Below are 18,762 nucleotides of genomic sequence, written 5' to 3' on the forward strand. Positions count from 1 at the left end.
TTAGAGCAGGAAATCTTGGTTGGGGTGGAGGGGAGCATAGATTTTAGGATTCTGCCTACCACACTGCTCTTAGGTCCTTCTGCACTTACTACCTTGTGAATCCTAAAGGCTCAGCAGCCTTTGTATATTTTGTAGTCTCTCTCTTAATTTTAACAAAATTAAAATTTTTGTTTTCCACATACTTGTGGCTTTCATAAGATTTCCATGATGAGGGGGGAAACTACTGATTAATGCAACCATGTTCACATTGAAAGTTTCTCTATTTTTGAGAGTGATTTATCCCTTAATCAAATTGTTTTCTGATTCTGAGATTTGTTTCTTTAGAATTTTGGTTCAGAGTTATCTCACATGCTGCATCTAATAATTTGAATATCTGATTTAGGGAGTGGTAGGGGACCTAAATCTGTTCTTTGTTGCTTTTGCTCACCCTAGCTTATTTCCTTCTATATTTGCCAGTACTTTTTGTGAGCTCACATTTGTTGAATTTAATCTGGGGGAATCCTGAGAGTCTAAATTGGGGATAGTTTGCTTCAGAGAGGATTTGTATTTTCATAGACTCCTTCAATTGTTGTTTTAAAGGCCCTAGGCTTCATGCAGGAGGCTTGCTATAAGCTTTCCAACCTTGCCAGAGGTCCAAAAGCTTTGTCTCCAGATGGTAGTTCTGATCCTAGGATTCGCCTTGGGACATACTTACATTTTGAATTTGTTTATTTCTCCCTCATCTGGTTTCAGTTCACCTATTTTCTGTTTCTTCCTCCCTCCTTCCCTCTCTCTCTTCTTTCCTTTTTCATATCCTCTCTTACTTACTTCCTCTCCTGCTTAGGTTGTGCTAATAAAAGCACAGAATCAAATGTATGGGACACAGTAGCTCCACTGTACTCAGCACTGGTAAGAGTAAAATATTGTGCTCTATTCTGAGAACACTTTTTTAAGGAGATCATGATCAAAGTGATGTACATCCAGAGGTTCAGCCATAATAAAGATGAAGAACAGGTAAGTTTGTTTACTTTGTTTACCTGGGAAAAGAGAAGCCATGTTATAACTCTTCAAATCTCTGAAAGGATCTTGTGCTCAAGAGAAATAAGGCTTATCTTCCATTTTCAAGAAGCAGAAGCAACAGGTGCATCAAGCAAGGAGGTTCACATTAGCTCAGCATAAGATGGAACCTATGATTATACTTGTACAGTATTGGAATGGGCCGCCTTTGTGAATTGTGTGCTCTAGACTCTGAGCTTATGTGGAGGTAAGATAACTATTCTCAGCAGTAGTTTAGAGGCCAGGAGTACATTTCTACTTTGACTATGATGCTGTACCAAATAACCTTTACTCTCCCTTCCTATGAGCCCAGATTCTAGGCTTGTTTATTCCATGACCCTTATACATTTAGATAAAAAATAAGAAATGATACCCATCTGGAAGAAACATTTATCCCACATTCTGACTATAATGGAAGGAAATTTTGTGTCACAGTTTTGAAGAAAACTTTCAAATTGGTAAATAAGAGTAATCGTTAATATATTTTACTTCCAAATTAATTCTCATAATGTGCCAAGAAAAAAAGGCAGTTAATTATTACACAAAATATTCTCCTCATGCATATCAACAGTGGGAGAAAATATGACATATTTTTCAAGAATAATGATAAGGTTCACTCAAAAATAGAAATTTAGTTCATCTTAAACTAAATAGAACAGACACTAAATGAGAAGAGATGACACAGCATGAGCTATATGATTACATTTAAAATACTCTGCAGGCCAGAAGCATGATTATTTAAAGTGATGAAAGGGAAAAACCTACAACCAACATTACTCTACCCAGCAAGGCTCTCATTCAGATTTGACAGAGAAATCAAAAGCTTTACAGACAAACAAAAGCTAAGAGAATTCAGCGCCACCAGAGCACCTTTGCAACAAATGCTAAAGGAACTTCTCTAGTCAGGAAACACAAGGGAAGAAGAAGACCAACAAAAACAAACCTAAAATAATTAAGAAAATGGTAATAGGAACATACACATCAATAATTACCTTAAATGTAAATGGATTAAATGCCCCAACCAAAATACACAGACTGGCTGAATGGATACAAAAATAAGACCCATCTATACGCTGTCTACAAGAGACCCACCTCAGAACAAGGGACGCATACAGACTGAAACTGAGGGGATGGAAGAAGATATTCCATGCAAATGGAAGTCAAAAGAAAGCTGAAGTTGCAATATTCATATCAGATAAAATAGACTTTAAAATAAAGACTGTTGCAAGAGATAAGGAAGGACACTACGTAATGATCAAGGGATCAGTCCAAGAAGAAGATATAACAATTATAAATATTGAAGCACCCAACATAGGAACACCTCAATACATAAGGCAAATGCTAACAACCATAAAAGGGGGAATCGACAGTAACACAATAATAGTGGGGGACTTTAACACCCCACTTACACCAATGGACAGATCATCCAAACAGAAAATAAATAAAGAAACACAAGCTTTAAATGACACAGTAGACCAGATAGATTCAGTTGGTATTTATAGGACATTCCACCCGGAAGTGACAGAATACACTTTCTTCTCAAATGCACATGGAACATTCTCCAGGATAGATCACATCTTGGGTCCGAAATCAAGCCTCAGTAAATTTAAGAAAATTGAAATTGTATGAAGCATCTTTTCTGACCACAACACTATGAGATTAGAAATCAACTACAGGAAAAAAAAAGAGCTGTAAAAAACAGAAATACATGGAGGCTAAACAGTGCACTACTAGATAACCAAGAGATCACTGAAGAAATAAAAGAGGAAATTAAAAAATAAATAGAAACAAATGACAATGAAAACACAACAACCCAAAGCCTATGGGACACAGCAAAAGCGTTCTAAGAGGGAAGTTTATAGCAATTCAATCTCACCTCAAGAAACAAGAAAAATCACAAATAAACTATCTAACCTTACACCTAAAGCAACTAGAGAAAGAAGAAAAAAGAAAACCCAAAGTCAGTAGAAGGAAAGAAAGCATAAATATCAGAGCAGAAATAAATGAAATAGAAATGAAAACAATATCAAATATCAATAAAATTAAAAGTTGGTTCTGGGCTTCCCTGGTGGCGCAGTGGTTGAGAGTCTGCCTTCCGATGCAGGGGAAATGGGTTCGTGCCCTGGTCCGGGAAGATCCCACGTGCTGCAGAATGGCTAGGCCCGTGAGCCTGTGTGTCCGGAGCCTGTGCTCCGCAACGGGAGAGGCCACAACAGCGAAAGGCCCACGTACCGCAAAAACAAAAAAAGTTGGGTCTTTGAGAAGATAAACAAAATTGATAAACCTTTAGCCAGATACATCAAGAAAAAAGGGAGAGGACTCAGATGAATAAAATTAAAATGAAAAAGGAGAAATTACAACTGACATCACAGAAATACAAAGGATTATAAGAGACTACTACAAGCAACTATATGCCAATAAAATAGACAACCTTGAAGAAATGGACAAATTCTTGGAAAGGTACAACTTTCCAAGACTGAACCAGGAAGAATTAGAAAATATAAACAGACCTATCACAAGTAATGAAATTGAAACAATACACTACTTAATAACAAAGTGATCACTGAAGAAATCAAAGAGGAAATAAAAAAATACCTAGAAACAAATGACAATGGAGACACAACAACCCAAAACCTATGGGATGCAGCAAAAGCAGTTCTAAGGGGGAAGTTTATAGCAATACAAGCCCACCTTAAGAAGCAGGAAATATCTCGAATAAACAACCTAACCTTGCACCTCAAGCAATTAGAGAAAGAAGAACAAAAAAACCCCAAAGCTAGCAGAAGGAAAGAAATCATAAAAATCAGATCAGAAATAAATGAAAAAGAAATGAAGGAAACAATAGCAAAGATCAATAAAACTAAAAGCTGGTTCTTTGAGAAGATAAACAAAATAGATAAACCACTAGCCAGACTCATCAAGAAAAAAAGGGAGAAGACTCAAATCAATAGAATTAGATTTGAAAAAGGAGAAGTAACAACTGACACTGCAGAAATACAAAAGATCATGAGAGATTACTACAAGCAACTCTATGCAAATAAAATGAACAATCTGGAAGAAATGGACAAATTCTTAGAAATGCACAACCTGCCAAGACTGAATCAGGAAGAAATAGAAAATATGAACAGACAAATCACAAGCACTAAAATTGAAACTGTGATTAAAAATCTTCCAACCAACAAAAGCCCAGGCCCAGATGGCTTCACAGGCGAATTCTATCAAACATTTAGGGAAGAGCTAACACCTATCCCCCTTCTCAGAGGGAGGAACACTCCCAAATTCCTTCTACGAGGCCACCATCACCTTGATACCAAAACCAGACAAGGATGACACAAAGAAAGAAAACTACAGGCCAATATCATTGATGGACATAGATGCAAAAATCCTCAACAAAATACTAGCAAACAGAATCCAACAGCACATTAAAAGGATCATACACCATGATCAAGTGGGGTTTATTCCAGGAATGCAAGGATTCTTCAATATACGCAAATCTATCAATGTGATTAACCATATTAACAAATTGAAGGAGAAAAACCATTTGATCATCTCAATAGATGCAGAGAAAGCTTTTGACAAAATTCAACACCCATTTATGATAAAAACCCTGCAGAAAGTAGGCATAGAGGGAACTTTCCTCAACATAATAAAGGCCATATATGACAAGCCCACAGCCAACATTATCCTCAATGGTGAAAAACTGAAACCATTTCCACTAAGATCAGGAAAAAGACAAGGTTGCCCACTCTCACCACTCTTGTTCAACATAGTTTTGGAAGTTTTAGCCACAGCAATCAGAGAAGAAAAGTAAATTAAAGGAATTCAAATCAGAAAAGAAGAAGTAAACCTGTCACTGTTTGCAGATGACATGATACTATACATAGAGAATCCTAAAGATGCTACCAGAAAACTACTAGAGTTAATCAATGAATTTGGTAAAGAGGCAGGATACAAAATTAATGCACAGAAATCTCTGGCATTCCTATATACTAATGATGAAAAATCTGAAATTGAAATCAAGAAAACACTCCCATTTACCTTTGCAACAAAAAGAATAAAATATCTAGGAATAAACCTACCTAAGGAGACAAAAGACCTGTATGCAGAAAATTATAAGACACTGATGAAAGAAATTAAAGATGATACAAATAGATGGAGAGATATACCATGGTCTTGGATTGGAAGAATCAACATTGTGAAAATGACTCTGCTACCCAAAGCAATCTACAGATTCAATGCAATCCCTATCAAACTACCACTGGCATTTTTCACAGAACTAGAACAAAAAATTTTGCAATTTGTATGGAAACACAAAAGATCCCGAATAGCCAAAGCAATCTTGAGAACGAAAAAAGGAGCCGAAGGAATCAGGCTCCCTGACTTCAGACTATACTACAAAGCTACAGTAATCAAGACAGTATGGTACTGGCACAAAAACAGAAATATAGATCAATGGAACAGGATAGAAAGCCCAGAGATAAACCCACACACATATGGACACCTTATATTTGATAAAGGTGGCAGGAATGTACAGTGGAGAAAGGACAGCCTCTTCAATAAGTGGTGCTGGAAAAACTGGACAGATACATGTAAAAGTATGAGATTAGATCACTCCCTAACACCATACACAAAAATAAGCTCAAAATGGATTAAAGACCTAAATGTAAGGCCAGAAACTATCAAACTCTTAGAGGAAAACATAGGCAGAACACTCTATGACATAAATCACAGCAAGATCCTTTCTGTCCCACCTCCAAGAGAAATGGAAATAAAAACAAAAATAAACAAATGGGACCTAATGAAACTTCAAAGCTTTTGCCCAACAAAGGAAACCATAAACAAGACCAAAAGACAACCCTCAGAATGGGGGAAAATATTTGCAAATGAAGCAACTGACAGAGGATTAATCTCCAAAATTTACAAGCAGCTCATGCAGCTCTATAACAAGAAAACAAACAACCCAGTCCAAAAATGGGCGGAAGACGTAAATAGACATTTCTCCAAAGAAGATATACAGACTGCCAACAAACACATGAAAGAATGCTCAACATCATTAATCATTAGAGAAATGCAAATCAAAACTACAATGAGATATCATCTCACACCAGTCAGAATGGCCATCATCAAAAAATCTAGAAACAATAAATGCTGGAGAGAGTGTGGAGAAAAGGGAACACTCTTGCACTGCTGGTGGGAATGTGAATTGGTTCAGCCACTATGGAGAACATTATGGAGGTTCCTTAAAAAACTACAAATAGAACTACCATATGACCCAGCAATCCCACTACTGGGCATATACCCTGAGAAAAGCAAAATTCAAAAAGAGTCATGTACCAAAATGTTCATTGCAGCTCTATTTACAATAGCCCGGAGATGGAAACAACGTACGTGTCCATCATTGGATGAATGGATAAAGAAGATGTGACACATATATACAATGGAATATTACTCAGCCATAAAAAGAAACGAAATTGAGCTATTTGTAATGAGGTGGATAGACCTAGAGTCTGTCATACAGAGTGAAGTAAGTCAGAAAGAAAAAGACAAATACCATATGCTAACACATATATATGGAATTTAAGAAGAAAAAAAAATGTCATGAAGAACGTACAGTAAGACAGGAATAAAGACACAGACCTACTGGAGAACGGACTTGCAGATATGGGGAGGGGGAAGGGTGAGCTGTGACAGGGCGAGAGAGAGTCATGGACATATACACACTAACAAACGTAACGTAGATAGCTAGTGGGAAGTAGCTGCATGGCACAGGGATATCAGCTCGGTGCTTTGTGACCGCCTGGAGGGGTGGGATAGGGAGGTTGGGAGGGAGGGAGACACAAGAGGGAAGAGATATGGGAACATATGTATATATATAACTGATTCACTTTGTTATAAAGCAGAAACTAACACACCATTGTAAAGCAATTATACCCCAATAAAGATGTTAAAAAAAAAAATCTTCCAACAAACAACAGTCCAAGACCAGATGGCTTTTCAGGCAAATTCTATCAAACATTTAGAGGAGAGCTAACACCTGTTCTCTCAAACTCTTTCAAAAAATTGCAGAGGGAGGAACAATCACAAATTTGTCCTACGAGGCCACCATCACCCTGATACCAAAACCAGACAAAGATATCACAAAAAAACAAAATTACAGGCCAATATCACTGATGAATATAGGTACAAAATTCTTAACAAAATACTAGCAAATGGAATCAAACAACACATTATAAGGATTATACACCATGATCAAATGGGATTTATCTCATGGATGCAAGGATTCTTCAATATATGCAAATCAATCAATGTGATATACCACATTAACAAATTAAGGAATAAAAACCATATTTTCATCTCAATAGATGCAGAAAAAGCTTTTGACAAAATTCAACACCCATTTATGACAAAGACTGTCCAGAAAATGGGCATAGAGGGAACCTACCTCAACATAATAAAGGCCATATATGAAAAACCCACAGCCAACATCATTCTCAATGGTGAAAAACTGAAAGCATTTCCTCTAAGATCAGGAACAAGACAAGAATGTACACTCTTGCCACTCTTATTCAACATAGTTGAATAAGGAAGTCCTAGCCATGGCAATCAGAGAAGAAAAAGAAATAAAAGGAAACCAAACTGGAAAAGAAGCAGTAAAACTGTCACTGTTTGCAGGTGACATGATACTATACATGGAGAATCCTAAAGATGCCACCAGAAAACTACTAGAGCTAATCAATGAATTTGGTAAAGTAGCAGGATAAAAAATTAATGCACAGAAATCTCTTGCATTCCTGTACACTAACAATGAAAGATCAGAAAGAATAATTAAGGAAGCAATCACATTTAGCATCACAACAAAAAGAATAAAATACCTTGGAATAAAGCTACCTAAGGGGGTAAAAACCTGTACTCAGAAAACTATAAGACACTGATGAAAGAAATCAAAGATGACATAAACAGATGGAGAAATATACCATGTTCTTGGATTGGAAGAATCACTATTGTGAAAATGACTATACTACCCAAAGCAATCTACAGATTCAATGCAATCCCTATCAAATTACCAATGGCATTCTTCACAGAATTAGAACAAAAAATTTTACAATTTGTATGGAAACACAAAAGATCCCAAATAGCCAAAGCAATCTTGAGAAAGAAAAACAGAGCTGGAGGAATCAGGCTCCCCAACTTCAAACTATACTACAAGGCTACAGGAATCAAGACAGTATGGTACTAGCACAAAAACAGTAATATAGATCAATGGAACAGGATAGAAAGCCCAGAGATAAACCCACACACATATGATAACCTAATTTATGACAAAGGAGGCAGGAACATACAATGGAGAAAAGACAGCCTCTTCAATAAATGGTGCTGGGAAAACTGGACAGCTACATGTAAAAGAATGAAATTAGAACACTGCCTAACACCATACAGAAAAACAAACTCAAAATCGATTAAAGACCTAAATGTGAGACAAGACACTATAAAACCCTTAGAAGAAAACATAGGAAAAACACTCTTTGACATAAATGGCAGTAAGATCTTTTTTGACCAACCTCCTAGAGTAATGAAAATAAAAACAAAAATAAACAAATGGGACCTAATGAATCTTAAAAGCTTTTGCACAGCAGAGGAAACTGTAAACAAGATGAAAAGACAATCCTCAGAATGGGAGAAAATACTTGCAAACGAAGCAACTGACAAAGGATTAATCTCCAAAATATACAAGCAGCTCATGCAGCTCAATATCAAAAAAACAAACAACCCAATCCAAAAATGGACAGAAAGCCTAAATAGACATTTCTCCAAAGAATATATACAGATGGCCAACAAACACATGAAAGGATGTTCAACCTCACTGATGATTAGAAAAATGCAAATCAAAACTACAGTGAGGTATCACCTCACACCAGTCAGAATGGTCATCATCAAAAAATCCCCAAAGAATAGATGATGGAGAGGGTGTGGAGAAAAGGGAACGCTCTTGCACTGTTGGTGGGAATGTAAATTGATACCGCCACTATGGAGAACAGTATGGAGGTTCCTTAGAAAACTAACAATAGAACGAACTAACATATGGCCAGCAATCCCACTACTGGGCATATACCCTGAGAAAAGCATAATTCAAAAAGAGACATGTACCACAATGTTCACTGCGGCACTATTTACAGTAGCCAAGACATGGAAGAAAACTAAGTGTCCATTGACAGATGAATGGATAAAGAAATGTGGCACATATATACAATGGAATATTAGTCAGCCATAAAAAGAAACGAAATTGAGTTATTTGTAGGGAGGTAGATGGACCTAGAGTCTGTCATACAGAGTGAAGTAAGTCAGAAGGAAAAAAACAAATACTGTATGCTAACACCTATATATGGAATCTAAAAAAAAAAAAAAAAATGGTTCCAATGAACCTAGGAGCAGGACAGGAATAAAGACGCAGACGTAGAGAATGGACTTGAGGACATGGGGAGAGGGAAGCGGAAGCTGGGACGAAGTGAGAGAGTAGCATTGACATATAGACACTACCAAACGTAAAATAGATAGCTAGTGGGAAGCAGTTGCATAGCACAGGGTCATCAGCTCAGTGCTTTGTGACCACCTAGAGGGTTGGGATAGGGAGGGTGGGAGGGAGACGCAAGAGGGAGGGGATATGGGGATATATGTGTACATATAGCTGATTCACTTTGTTATACAGCAGAAACTAACACAACATTGTAAAGCAATTATACTTCAATAAAGACATTAAAAAATAAGGGAAATGCTGAATTGAATATTTAATAAATTAATCCCCATGCTGAGAGTTGCAGTTCCAGAAGTAATGCCTCTTGCATGACAGGACTTAATCAGTACTAGTTAATAGTGGTTTGAGGGCAGATCAATGCCTAATATGTTTGCAATACAAATTAGAAGCACAGAGGAATCATACTCAAGGTTAAATTCTTCTGGAAAAGACTGTTGGTAGTTATGAATAGTTAAAGGAAAGGAAAGAAGATTGAAGCTTTCATTGGTGTTGATTCCTTTGAGAGTTCCTGGGTCGTTAAACATGAGCTTATTCATATAAACTTTGGTCCTGATTTCTAGGTTTTACTACTTTTCTTTCATATTTTTCATGTAACTTAATTGTACCAGATTGTCTTGGGTGCTCAGCAGTAGATTCTGGTTCTAATATCCATACCGCTTCTCACAGAAGGAAGAAGAGGAACAGGAAGCAGGGAGAGGGAAGGCAGAAGAGAGGAGAGGAAAGAAGGCAAGAAGATGAGTAGAGATGGAAGAGGAAGGGATAAGTGGAGGAAAAGTGGGGAAAAGGAAAAGAAGAAGGGAGAGGTGGGAGAGAGGTCAGGAGATAGGGGGACAGAGGGAGCGGGGAGGACCAGACACCTCTCATTCATTTTGACAAACTGGTGAACTCTAACTTTTTTATACGAAATATTTGAAAGTGGGCCCCTAGATGTATATATGGAGGTCCTTATTTCTGGGGAACTAAAAAATTACTATGCAACCCTTGATTAGGACATAAATACTCAGTTTTAAGCTTCTAAGTTTTATACAATTTAAATACAAGTTTTCAATAGACTTAAACTAGATTCAACATGGAGATGGTACAAATTAATTTTCTTACATAATTAAAATTTTTCTCTCAGGTAATTGCATGACATTTGGTAGAAGAATTTTAATGCTGGGAGAGGATACAATGATGGTGACTTTGGAAGGTCCTGAGCAGGGGCTTTTCCAAGAACTGAGCAGACTATTAAGACAGGAAGGAAAGGAGATGGTAAAGAGGTTAACCTCTGTAGGCATTTACATCTGGCTGGGTTACATCTGTTTTAGGTTTGCTGTTCTTGTCAGGTCTTCTTGGCAACCTCTTTAAGTATCTGATAAAGCTAATAAAGAAATATACTAGAGTAGGCTCAGATGAAGGGATTCCCACTTCCCGAGTTGGTCTGCCTGCAATTATCTTACAGAGAAGTCCTGTTTCAGCCACCTGAGCTGTGATTTTCTAACCCCAAGGATGTTACGGTGAAAAGAGATTAATATAATAGAAGGCATTGCATTAAGCCCTACACTACATTGGTTTGATGAAGCTTGAGGAAAATAGGAATAACTCAAGTATGTTGAGGATCAGTGATTTTATAAAGAATAAAGCTTATTAATAATGGTCTTGAAAAGATTCCATATGAATACGAAACCATTGTTATCACTGATAACATCAAAATATCTTGCCAACATTTTTCTGATTCAGACTATTAAATTTCATATTAAAATATGATTAAAAGATATTCATTAAATAGACCTTGTAGACAGACAAAGCTTGAAGAACAGTGAAGTATAGTTAGGAAACTCTACACAAACAACAAGCACATTTTAGAATACTTTTCCAAAATGATAAGGACAAAGTTGGGATGTAGTAATAGCATTAGTAATTGAAATTTAATTGAGGGCTGAGCATGTATTAGGAACTGTTCCTTCTGCTTTCAATATATTTATCATCTTATGTAATTCTCACAAAACCCCTCTGCAATAAATACTGTTCTATTACTGGTAAGGACGGAATCAGGAACGAAAAATTCCACAGAATGTACTGATGTATACAAAGAGAATAGAATACGTCTGAACTTGAGGGTATCAGAGAGTTAATTTCCTACATCTCAGCTCGAGGATGTTGAAAAGTATTTAGTAGACACAGAAGACAGTAAAGTTTATAAAGCTGATATAAAGAGGAAAGAGGAAAGAGCTGATATAAAGAGGGAAAAAGCATTTTCTTAGACTTCAAAAGGCTGTCACCTTGGCTTAAGGAACTCTAAAATAACAAATTATGTTTGTTTTGTTTGTTTTCATACTATATTGCTACTTGGTGTGCTAAAGAGCTTTTAAATCTCAGCAGCACCAGAGAAAGGGCTTGGCTCTGAGTCAGATTGGCTACAGAGACCTGACATCTTGGTTGCACATATATTATGTTGCTATCACTTAAAGCATAAGTAAAATAAATACACTTTAAGCTTAAATAAAATAAAATAAACTGAAAGATAGTATGATGGTAATAATTTTGGAGTGACAGCAATGTGCTATGCTTTGGACAGAATTGAGCTTAACTTGGATCTTGTTTACCGTTTTAATTTCTATTTTTCTTTTCATTCTTTCAAGAAGAAAAGGGCAAAAATAGCTGTCAGCGCTCTACTAGCACTAAGCTGGTGACAGTGGACTATTTATTTGGTTCTAAAAAACATGGCTTAACTGTAGCTGTCAGTAAAATAGGGGCCTAAGCATACCACAGGTGCCCACACTGGGTACCACAGGTGCCCACACTGAGTACCACAGGCCACAAAAAAGCACTTAGTAGTTGTGTGTAATCAAATTTGTGAAATCTGATCCAGAAGAGCACTTCGCTATCTATAGAAGTGCCATAATAAATCTTCTGTGAACTATAAAATCTATTTGTAATGTAAAATATCTCTTAATTTGTGTTTTTACATTTGAATTTTTTGTGTAATGTGGCCTTCTTAAAGTAAGAAACTTCTGTAATTTATGGAAGCCCGGATAAATCTAAGGTAATCAAACATAATATTCATTCATTAGTTCACTGATGGTATGTATATATGGTATGTATATATTAAGCGCTATGCCAGGTCCGAGGGATGGCCATGATTAAGTTCATTAATGCCCTTAAGGTGCTCAGCTGAGGTTGGGGAGGAGAATTCTGATGTGCTAAATACTCTTTTCTTGGAAACTCAAAAGTGGAATAAGCACAAGATTTCCTGACGGCAATGCTGTAGATAATCTTTTTAAAATCTCCTTCTTGCATATAACTTACAAAACAATAATGTGATGAGTTTGTATTGTCACCACATATTAACTGTTAAATGTTAAGGCGAGAAGAATTTGGCAAATCTTGGGGAGCTGAATGCCCTAGAGCCCTAAACTGTACCTAGAGATTGAGTCTTTCAGCCATTACAGCCTGAAGGGACCTGTGATTCTTGTGTCCTTCTCAGCCCCCTCCACGATCCCATTCCCTCCCTCGTTTTTCAGAGGAAGAAATTCGTGCTCAGAAAGGTTGAGAGAACAGCTGAAACTGGGACCAGCCAAGCCTTTTTCATCCTCAAACTTTTTAGCTGATTTGCTAAACAATTCTGCTCCTCTTTCTTATTTAGAAAAGCTATATAGAAAAGACATATTTTATGGTTTGAGGGGTGTTCTCTTGCTCCCTTTTAGTTAAATTTACATAACTTGTAAGCAGAAGGTGTGGTGGCAACAGATGATGAATGGTAAAAAGAAACTTCCGCAAGGACAGCCCCAATAGACCAGCTCCGGGCTCAGGTCCACTTAGTCCTCCTTAAGTGACCCAGCGCTCCCCCTTAACTCCGCCCACTCTGAGGAGTAGACTGTTAGGAGAGCGAAACTACAGATCCCAGGATGCAGGTGTCCCTCTCAACCTCTATATAGCCCGCTCGCTCCCCTCATTGCATTCTGGGAAGTGTAGTTTCTAAGCAGTATCTGCGTTCACTGTCTAGGAAACCAGGGCTTTTAGGCTTGAGAGATACGTCTTTCTACGGGCCCCGCCCTTTACATTGACCCCGCCCCAGGTTGCTTAGGAGATGAGAGAAGCCGAATCTTGGGCTGTGTCGGCACAGGCAACAGGATAGGTGCAGAGAGAAATCTTCTGAGATCTGTAACAGGAGGGCAGCCATGGGGAGCTGTGACAGCTCCTGCCAGGGTTGGTGTAGCGGTAGTCAACACTGGTTTGAACTTGGACCCACGGACTTGATGGAGCGCAAGGGCTCCTTAACCCTCCGCTCCCATCACAAGAAATACTCGAAGCCAGTGCTGGTGTATTCCTGGTGAGCGAGCTCTCTTGCAGTTTCTAGGTGCTGGGAGAGGGAGAAGAAGGGAAGGGATGGGGGAGGAGAGGAAAGGAGAGTAAGAGAGAGAGGACAAGGGTGGAGAGGATAAAATAAACAGAGAAGAATGAGAAAAGAGGAAAAGAAAAGCAGAGAAAGAAAGAAAAAGATCATACAAGAGAGAGAACTGGGAGAGAAGAAAGAGAAAGGAAAGGGAAACATCTTCAAAGGAGAGATGGCGAGGGTCAGAGTGAGAGTAGGGGCAGGGAGGATGAGATAGGAAAGCCCTCCAAGAGCAGCTCCCTAGCACACACGGAGACCTGCTGCAGCCAGACCCTGTCTACCAGAGGTCATAGATCACCCACACAGTGTAGGTGGAGGGTGTCTGCAGAGGCCTGGAAATCATGTTCTGAGACAAGTGCTTACTTACAAAAGGCAGGGTCTGTTAGGAGACCGAGGGCACAGGAGGAGGAGATGTCTGTTCAGAGGATGGCCTCCAGAACTGCCGTTTCTTGGGGGCAGTGAGGCACAATGAATGATTTGAAAGAGGTCGTTAAAATATTCCCTAGGCTACTAGGACTATTCTGGCCAGAGACTGCAGACCGGCATCCCTCACTGGGTAAACCAACAGACATAGTTTATTTGACATGCACTGTGTTTACATTTTTCTTTTAAATTAATTGCCCACATTTAAAACCAGGAGATTTCACGTGGAAATCTAGGATTGTGTCTTCTCTTGAAAATCTGAAAGGCTTGGCAACAGAGGATTTTATTCTTTCTGCCAACTATGAATGTACTGGAGCTGAACACTGGCTACTCCTTAAGATGAGTCTACTCCTTCTTTCTGTGGTAATTTCAGGTTCTTTCCTGGCTTCAGGAAACATTTACTTCCTCTGCATTAGGCTTTGGGTTTGGAATTCACTTAGAGATTCTCCTGTTTATTAAATATTACAGTGACTGATAGTGAAACCATGACATTTAATTGGCAGAACAGTGGGGCCTTTTAGGGTATTTAGAATTCTATCCTTTGGGTCAATTTTCCTGGCTGTACTATTGACAGTAATTGTTTTTGGACTATTTGGAATATTCTGGGAAAGAGGAAGATTTGAAATGAAATCTCAAATCTTGTCTTCTTTATACTTTCACCTTTGAAAGAAGATGATTTTGACTCTAGCCCTAAGGCTAAGTCCTCTTGATCCCATTCATTCATGTAATGTATAATATGTGAATCCCGTTGTTTCTGTCTTGCAAACTTGCTACAGCCTACTCACTTTCCCATGAACTCTCTCCCTTTTACTTCTCATCCCTAAAACCAACTCTCTGCCTATATTGAGCTCACTGTGAGAGGCTATATTAATTTAGAATAAAAATCTACATTGGGAAGCAGAAAATCCTCCTTTAACCTCATACAGGGCTTACCTCACAGCCCTCAAGCAAAACACTTAGCTCTTTCATGATTTTGTTACTCCATAAGGATTTAGGTCATAATATAAATCACTGCCAGAAATTACTGTTAAAGAGAAAGACCTTTTTCAGGTGGACAGTGCTTCTGCTCCCTTCTGTACTACCTTTGCTTTGAAAAATTGCCTTGTGGACATCATAGACATCAATAGCAAAACCACAGAAGAATATAGATGAGAAGGAGATGAGGAACTTGGTAGGAGAGAAGGGTGGTGTAACACAAAGTCATTCTGGCCACTGCTGGAAATGTAGAGAGTTCTCATGCTGTTGGTTTTAGAAAGGTTTGGGGGCAGTAAGAAATAAATTTAACCCAACAAACATTTTTGTGTCATGCACTGTGCCGTGTGTTGGAGACACAGAGATGGATAAAGTGGATTCAGTGAGATAATTTGTATAAAGCATTTAATACCATGCCTTGCACATAGTAAGCAGTCAATAATATATGGTAACTAATATTTATTTAGGATAACATAATGGTTAAAAGCTTGAGCTTTAGGTTTGAATACCAACTCTGCAGCTTTTGATATAACAAGTGACATGACTGTTCTAGGCCTCTGTTTCTGCAACTGTAAAATGGGGGTGATAGGATTCTTGTAAGACTAAACAAGGTATTGTATGTGAAGTATCTTCTGACATATAGCCTGGCACATAGTAAGCACAGTAAAGGTTATATACATGTACTAGGACATGGTCACTGACCTCAACTAATTTCATAGGCCAGTAAAGAAAAACGTCAGTAAATTCAGTATAATCTGATTTGTGCAAAATAGAGATGAGTATAAGAGGCAAAAGTAACAGGAGGGGGAGGTTAGTGTGTATATGGTTTTCTGAGCAAGGTTTAGAAGGAAGAATAGGAGTTCCATAGGTATACAAAAGAGAACAGGCAAGTACAATGTAATAGTAAGAAGCAGCATCATAGGGAAATAGAAAGAGTTCTTTATAGTTGGTAAATACACTTGATCTCATTATCTGTAAATCCTGTATTTGCAAATTCATCTACTTGCAAAAATTTATATGGAACCCTACATCAATATTTGCAGCACTTTCATAGTCATTTATGGACATGTGCAGAGAGGCAAAAAATTTGAATCATCCCACACACATATTCTCAGTTGATGTCAGACACTCTGCCTTCTTGTTTCAGCTCCTCTTACTGTAAACAAGTATTCTTTTCATGGTCTATTTAGTGCCATGTTTTTTGCATTTTTTTACTTTTTGTTGGTGATATCATTGTTCAGATGGCCCCCAAACATAGTGCTGAAGTGCTGTCTAGTGTTCCTAAGTGCAAGAAGGCTGTGATGTGCCTTATGGAGAAAATATGTGCATTACATAATTTTCATTCAGACATGAGTTACAGTGCTGTTGGCTGTGAATTCAGTGTTAGTGAGTCAACAAGATATATTAAACAAGATGTCTTTAAACAAAAGCGCACATAAAACCGGGTCATGTATTAATTGGTTGTTGAAAGTGTGACCAGAGGCTCACAGGAACCTAATCTTGTATTTCCCCTAGGAGCAATGATTCAGTATTTGCTAATTGTTTGTGACTTTATAGAACATAACAACCTTGAATAATGAGAATCAGTTGTAAGATTTGAGAAGCACTTGCATTTCTCTGAGCTGGCTGTGCTACTGGCATCCTTGTTTTCCTTCTGTATTCAACCAGTCACCAAGGTCTGTCCTAGAAAACTGCGTAAAGTTCAAATTGTGTAAACTTCCAAATGAATAAATGTCATTGACCATTTTGTTTTTATGCATTCTGGTCATAATTGTTTGCTTTCTATTGAGTTATTTTATTATATATTAAAAATTTATTGAATTTTAACCTTTTATTAGTGGTTATTTAATCAATGAATGCCTACTATCTAAAATACACCATTTGGGTGGCCTCCCAACTGAATATTTGATCAGCTAAGGGACTGTGCCTATAGGTTTGCAAAATAGAATTTAACTGGGAGAAATTCTGAGGTACCTCTGCTTATACAGTAAACATTTGGATAATTCCTGTGTTACTCTTTATGTGGAATGTAATACCACATTGAAGTCTGTTTGACTTCACTATACATATTAAAAACAGTTGTGTATAATAGACATGATAAAGTGAAATACCCAGAATGGTTGTTAGAGATATTTCTGGTCCATTATTGGATAAGAGGTTGCCTAGGAACCATGTCTTCCTTGTAGCTGGAGTGGTGGATAGAGAGCCCTATTACCTGCATCACACCTTGATGCTTCTGAGTGAGAAAGGCCTTTTCTAGAAATTATCTTTCTCTATTCATTCCTACAGCATTTATGGAGCTATATCATCAGATGTTTCCATCGGGAATTATGAGTCAAGGGGAAATTTTCTCTTAGGATATTTTCCCACTCACTGGAATAATGGAATACTAAGAACCAGAACAACTACATTTGCCCTTAATAAATTCTCTGGTGTAAGGCTAGTTCTTATTTATTTATTTATTTATTTATTCTCATCTCTTCTACCTTGGCCAAATTGACATCTGTTAATAACTGATGAGCCAGAAAATTCGTTCTGAGTTTCCATGAAACAGTTCACGCTCTGGTCTCCATGGTGACACTTAAGAGTTTTAAGGACTTAGCTTAATTTTATATATTTGTAATTTCAATTACTTCTCTCTCCTACGTAAGCCCAAAGTTAAAGAGCCTGGGCATTTTACTGTCCTCCCCCAACCCTGTCTGCATTATAGGAAGAAAACAGAAAGAGAAAGGGGAAAAAGGAAGTAAAATTAAAATCCGGTGATAATTGTGGGGTAGGGAACTTGATAGTTTTAAAGATTTTTACAGAAAATCATTTGGGCTGGAGAAAGAAATTAAAGAGCTTTCTATGATGCTCTTCAGACTTATACCCTATTGTGCTCTTTGAACAGGGAGTTCATATGTATTCAAGGTACTCCACATTCAGAGGAGAATCCAGTTTCAAGGCACTAGGCCATCATTAGTATACTTATTAGAAAACAGAGATGAATTTTCTGATTTGCTGTATGTTCGTCCTGTAAATACAGCAGTTTTCTCAGGGACTAACCTGGAAGTATTTAGAGTCCTTCACACCACTAAGGACCAAGCTAGAGTTACATAGATCTTCTCTAGCCAGCAATCCCATCTTCTCACATCTCCAATGCACAATCAGGATAAAAAGGCAAAGAAAATAAGAAAGCCCTTTAGTAACCACATGTTGCAGCCTGCCTCTGTTGAAATCCATATATGCTTCCCCTTCCAGCAAGCCTCCATCCTTCTATTTTAACAACTTAAGCCCTCAATCGAAAGCTTTTAACTCTTTTTTTGTGCATTTTAAATATTTGGTTATGTGGAAAGGAAAGAGAAGAGACTTTAAAGAAGCTTTTTTGGTTAGTAATGAGAAGTGAGAAGAGCAAGCCTTGGGGCAAGGGATAAGAACACCGTGGGTG

General features: G+C 37.8%; 1 protein-coding gene across 5 annotated transcripts in view; it reads left to right on the top strand.

Moving 5' to 3' along the window:
* CFAP95 (cilia and flagella associated protein 95) overlaps positions 1 to 18,762 on the top strand; it is a gene marked incomplete at its 5' end in the record, with an annotated part of 122,322 nt that overhangs the window by 27,082 nt on the left and 76,478 nt on the right. For 2 of the 5 annotated variants that reach the window (XM_079926673.1, XM_079926672.1), the window contains one exon: positions 824 to 993. The exons of 2 other annotated variants lie outside the window; for them this stretch is intronic. In XM_079926673.1, the coding sequence (XP_079782799.1) occupies positions 983 to 993 (11 nt within the window). Of the gene's footprint in view, positions 1 to 823; positions 994 to 13,725; positions 13,878 to 18,762 lie in introns of those variants that run through there. One more of the 5 variants, XM_079926671.1, reaches the window with a different exon arrangement.

The sequence above is a fragment of the Stenella coeruleoalba genome, assembly GCF_951394435.1.
Source record: "Stenella coeruleoalba genome assembly, chromosome: 7".
Taxonomy (NCBI): Eukaryota; Metazoa; Chordata; class Mammalia; order Artiodactyla; family Delphinidae; genus Stenella; species Stenella coeruleoalba.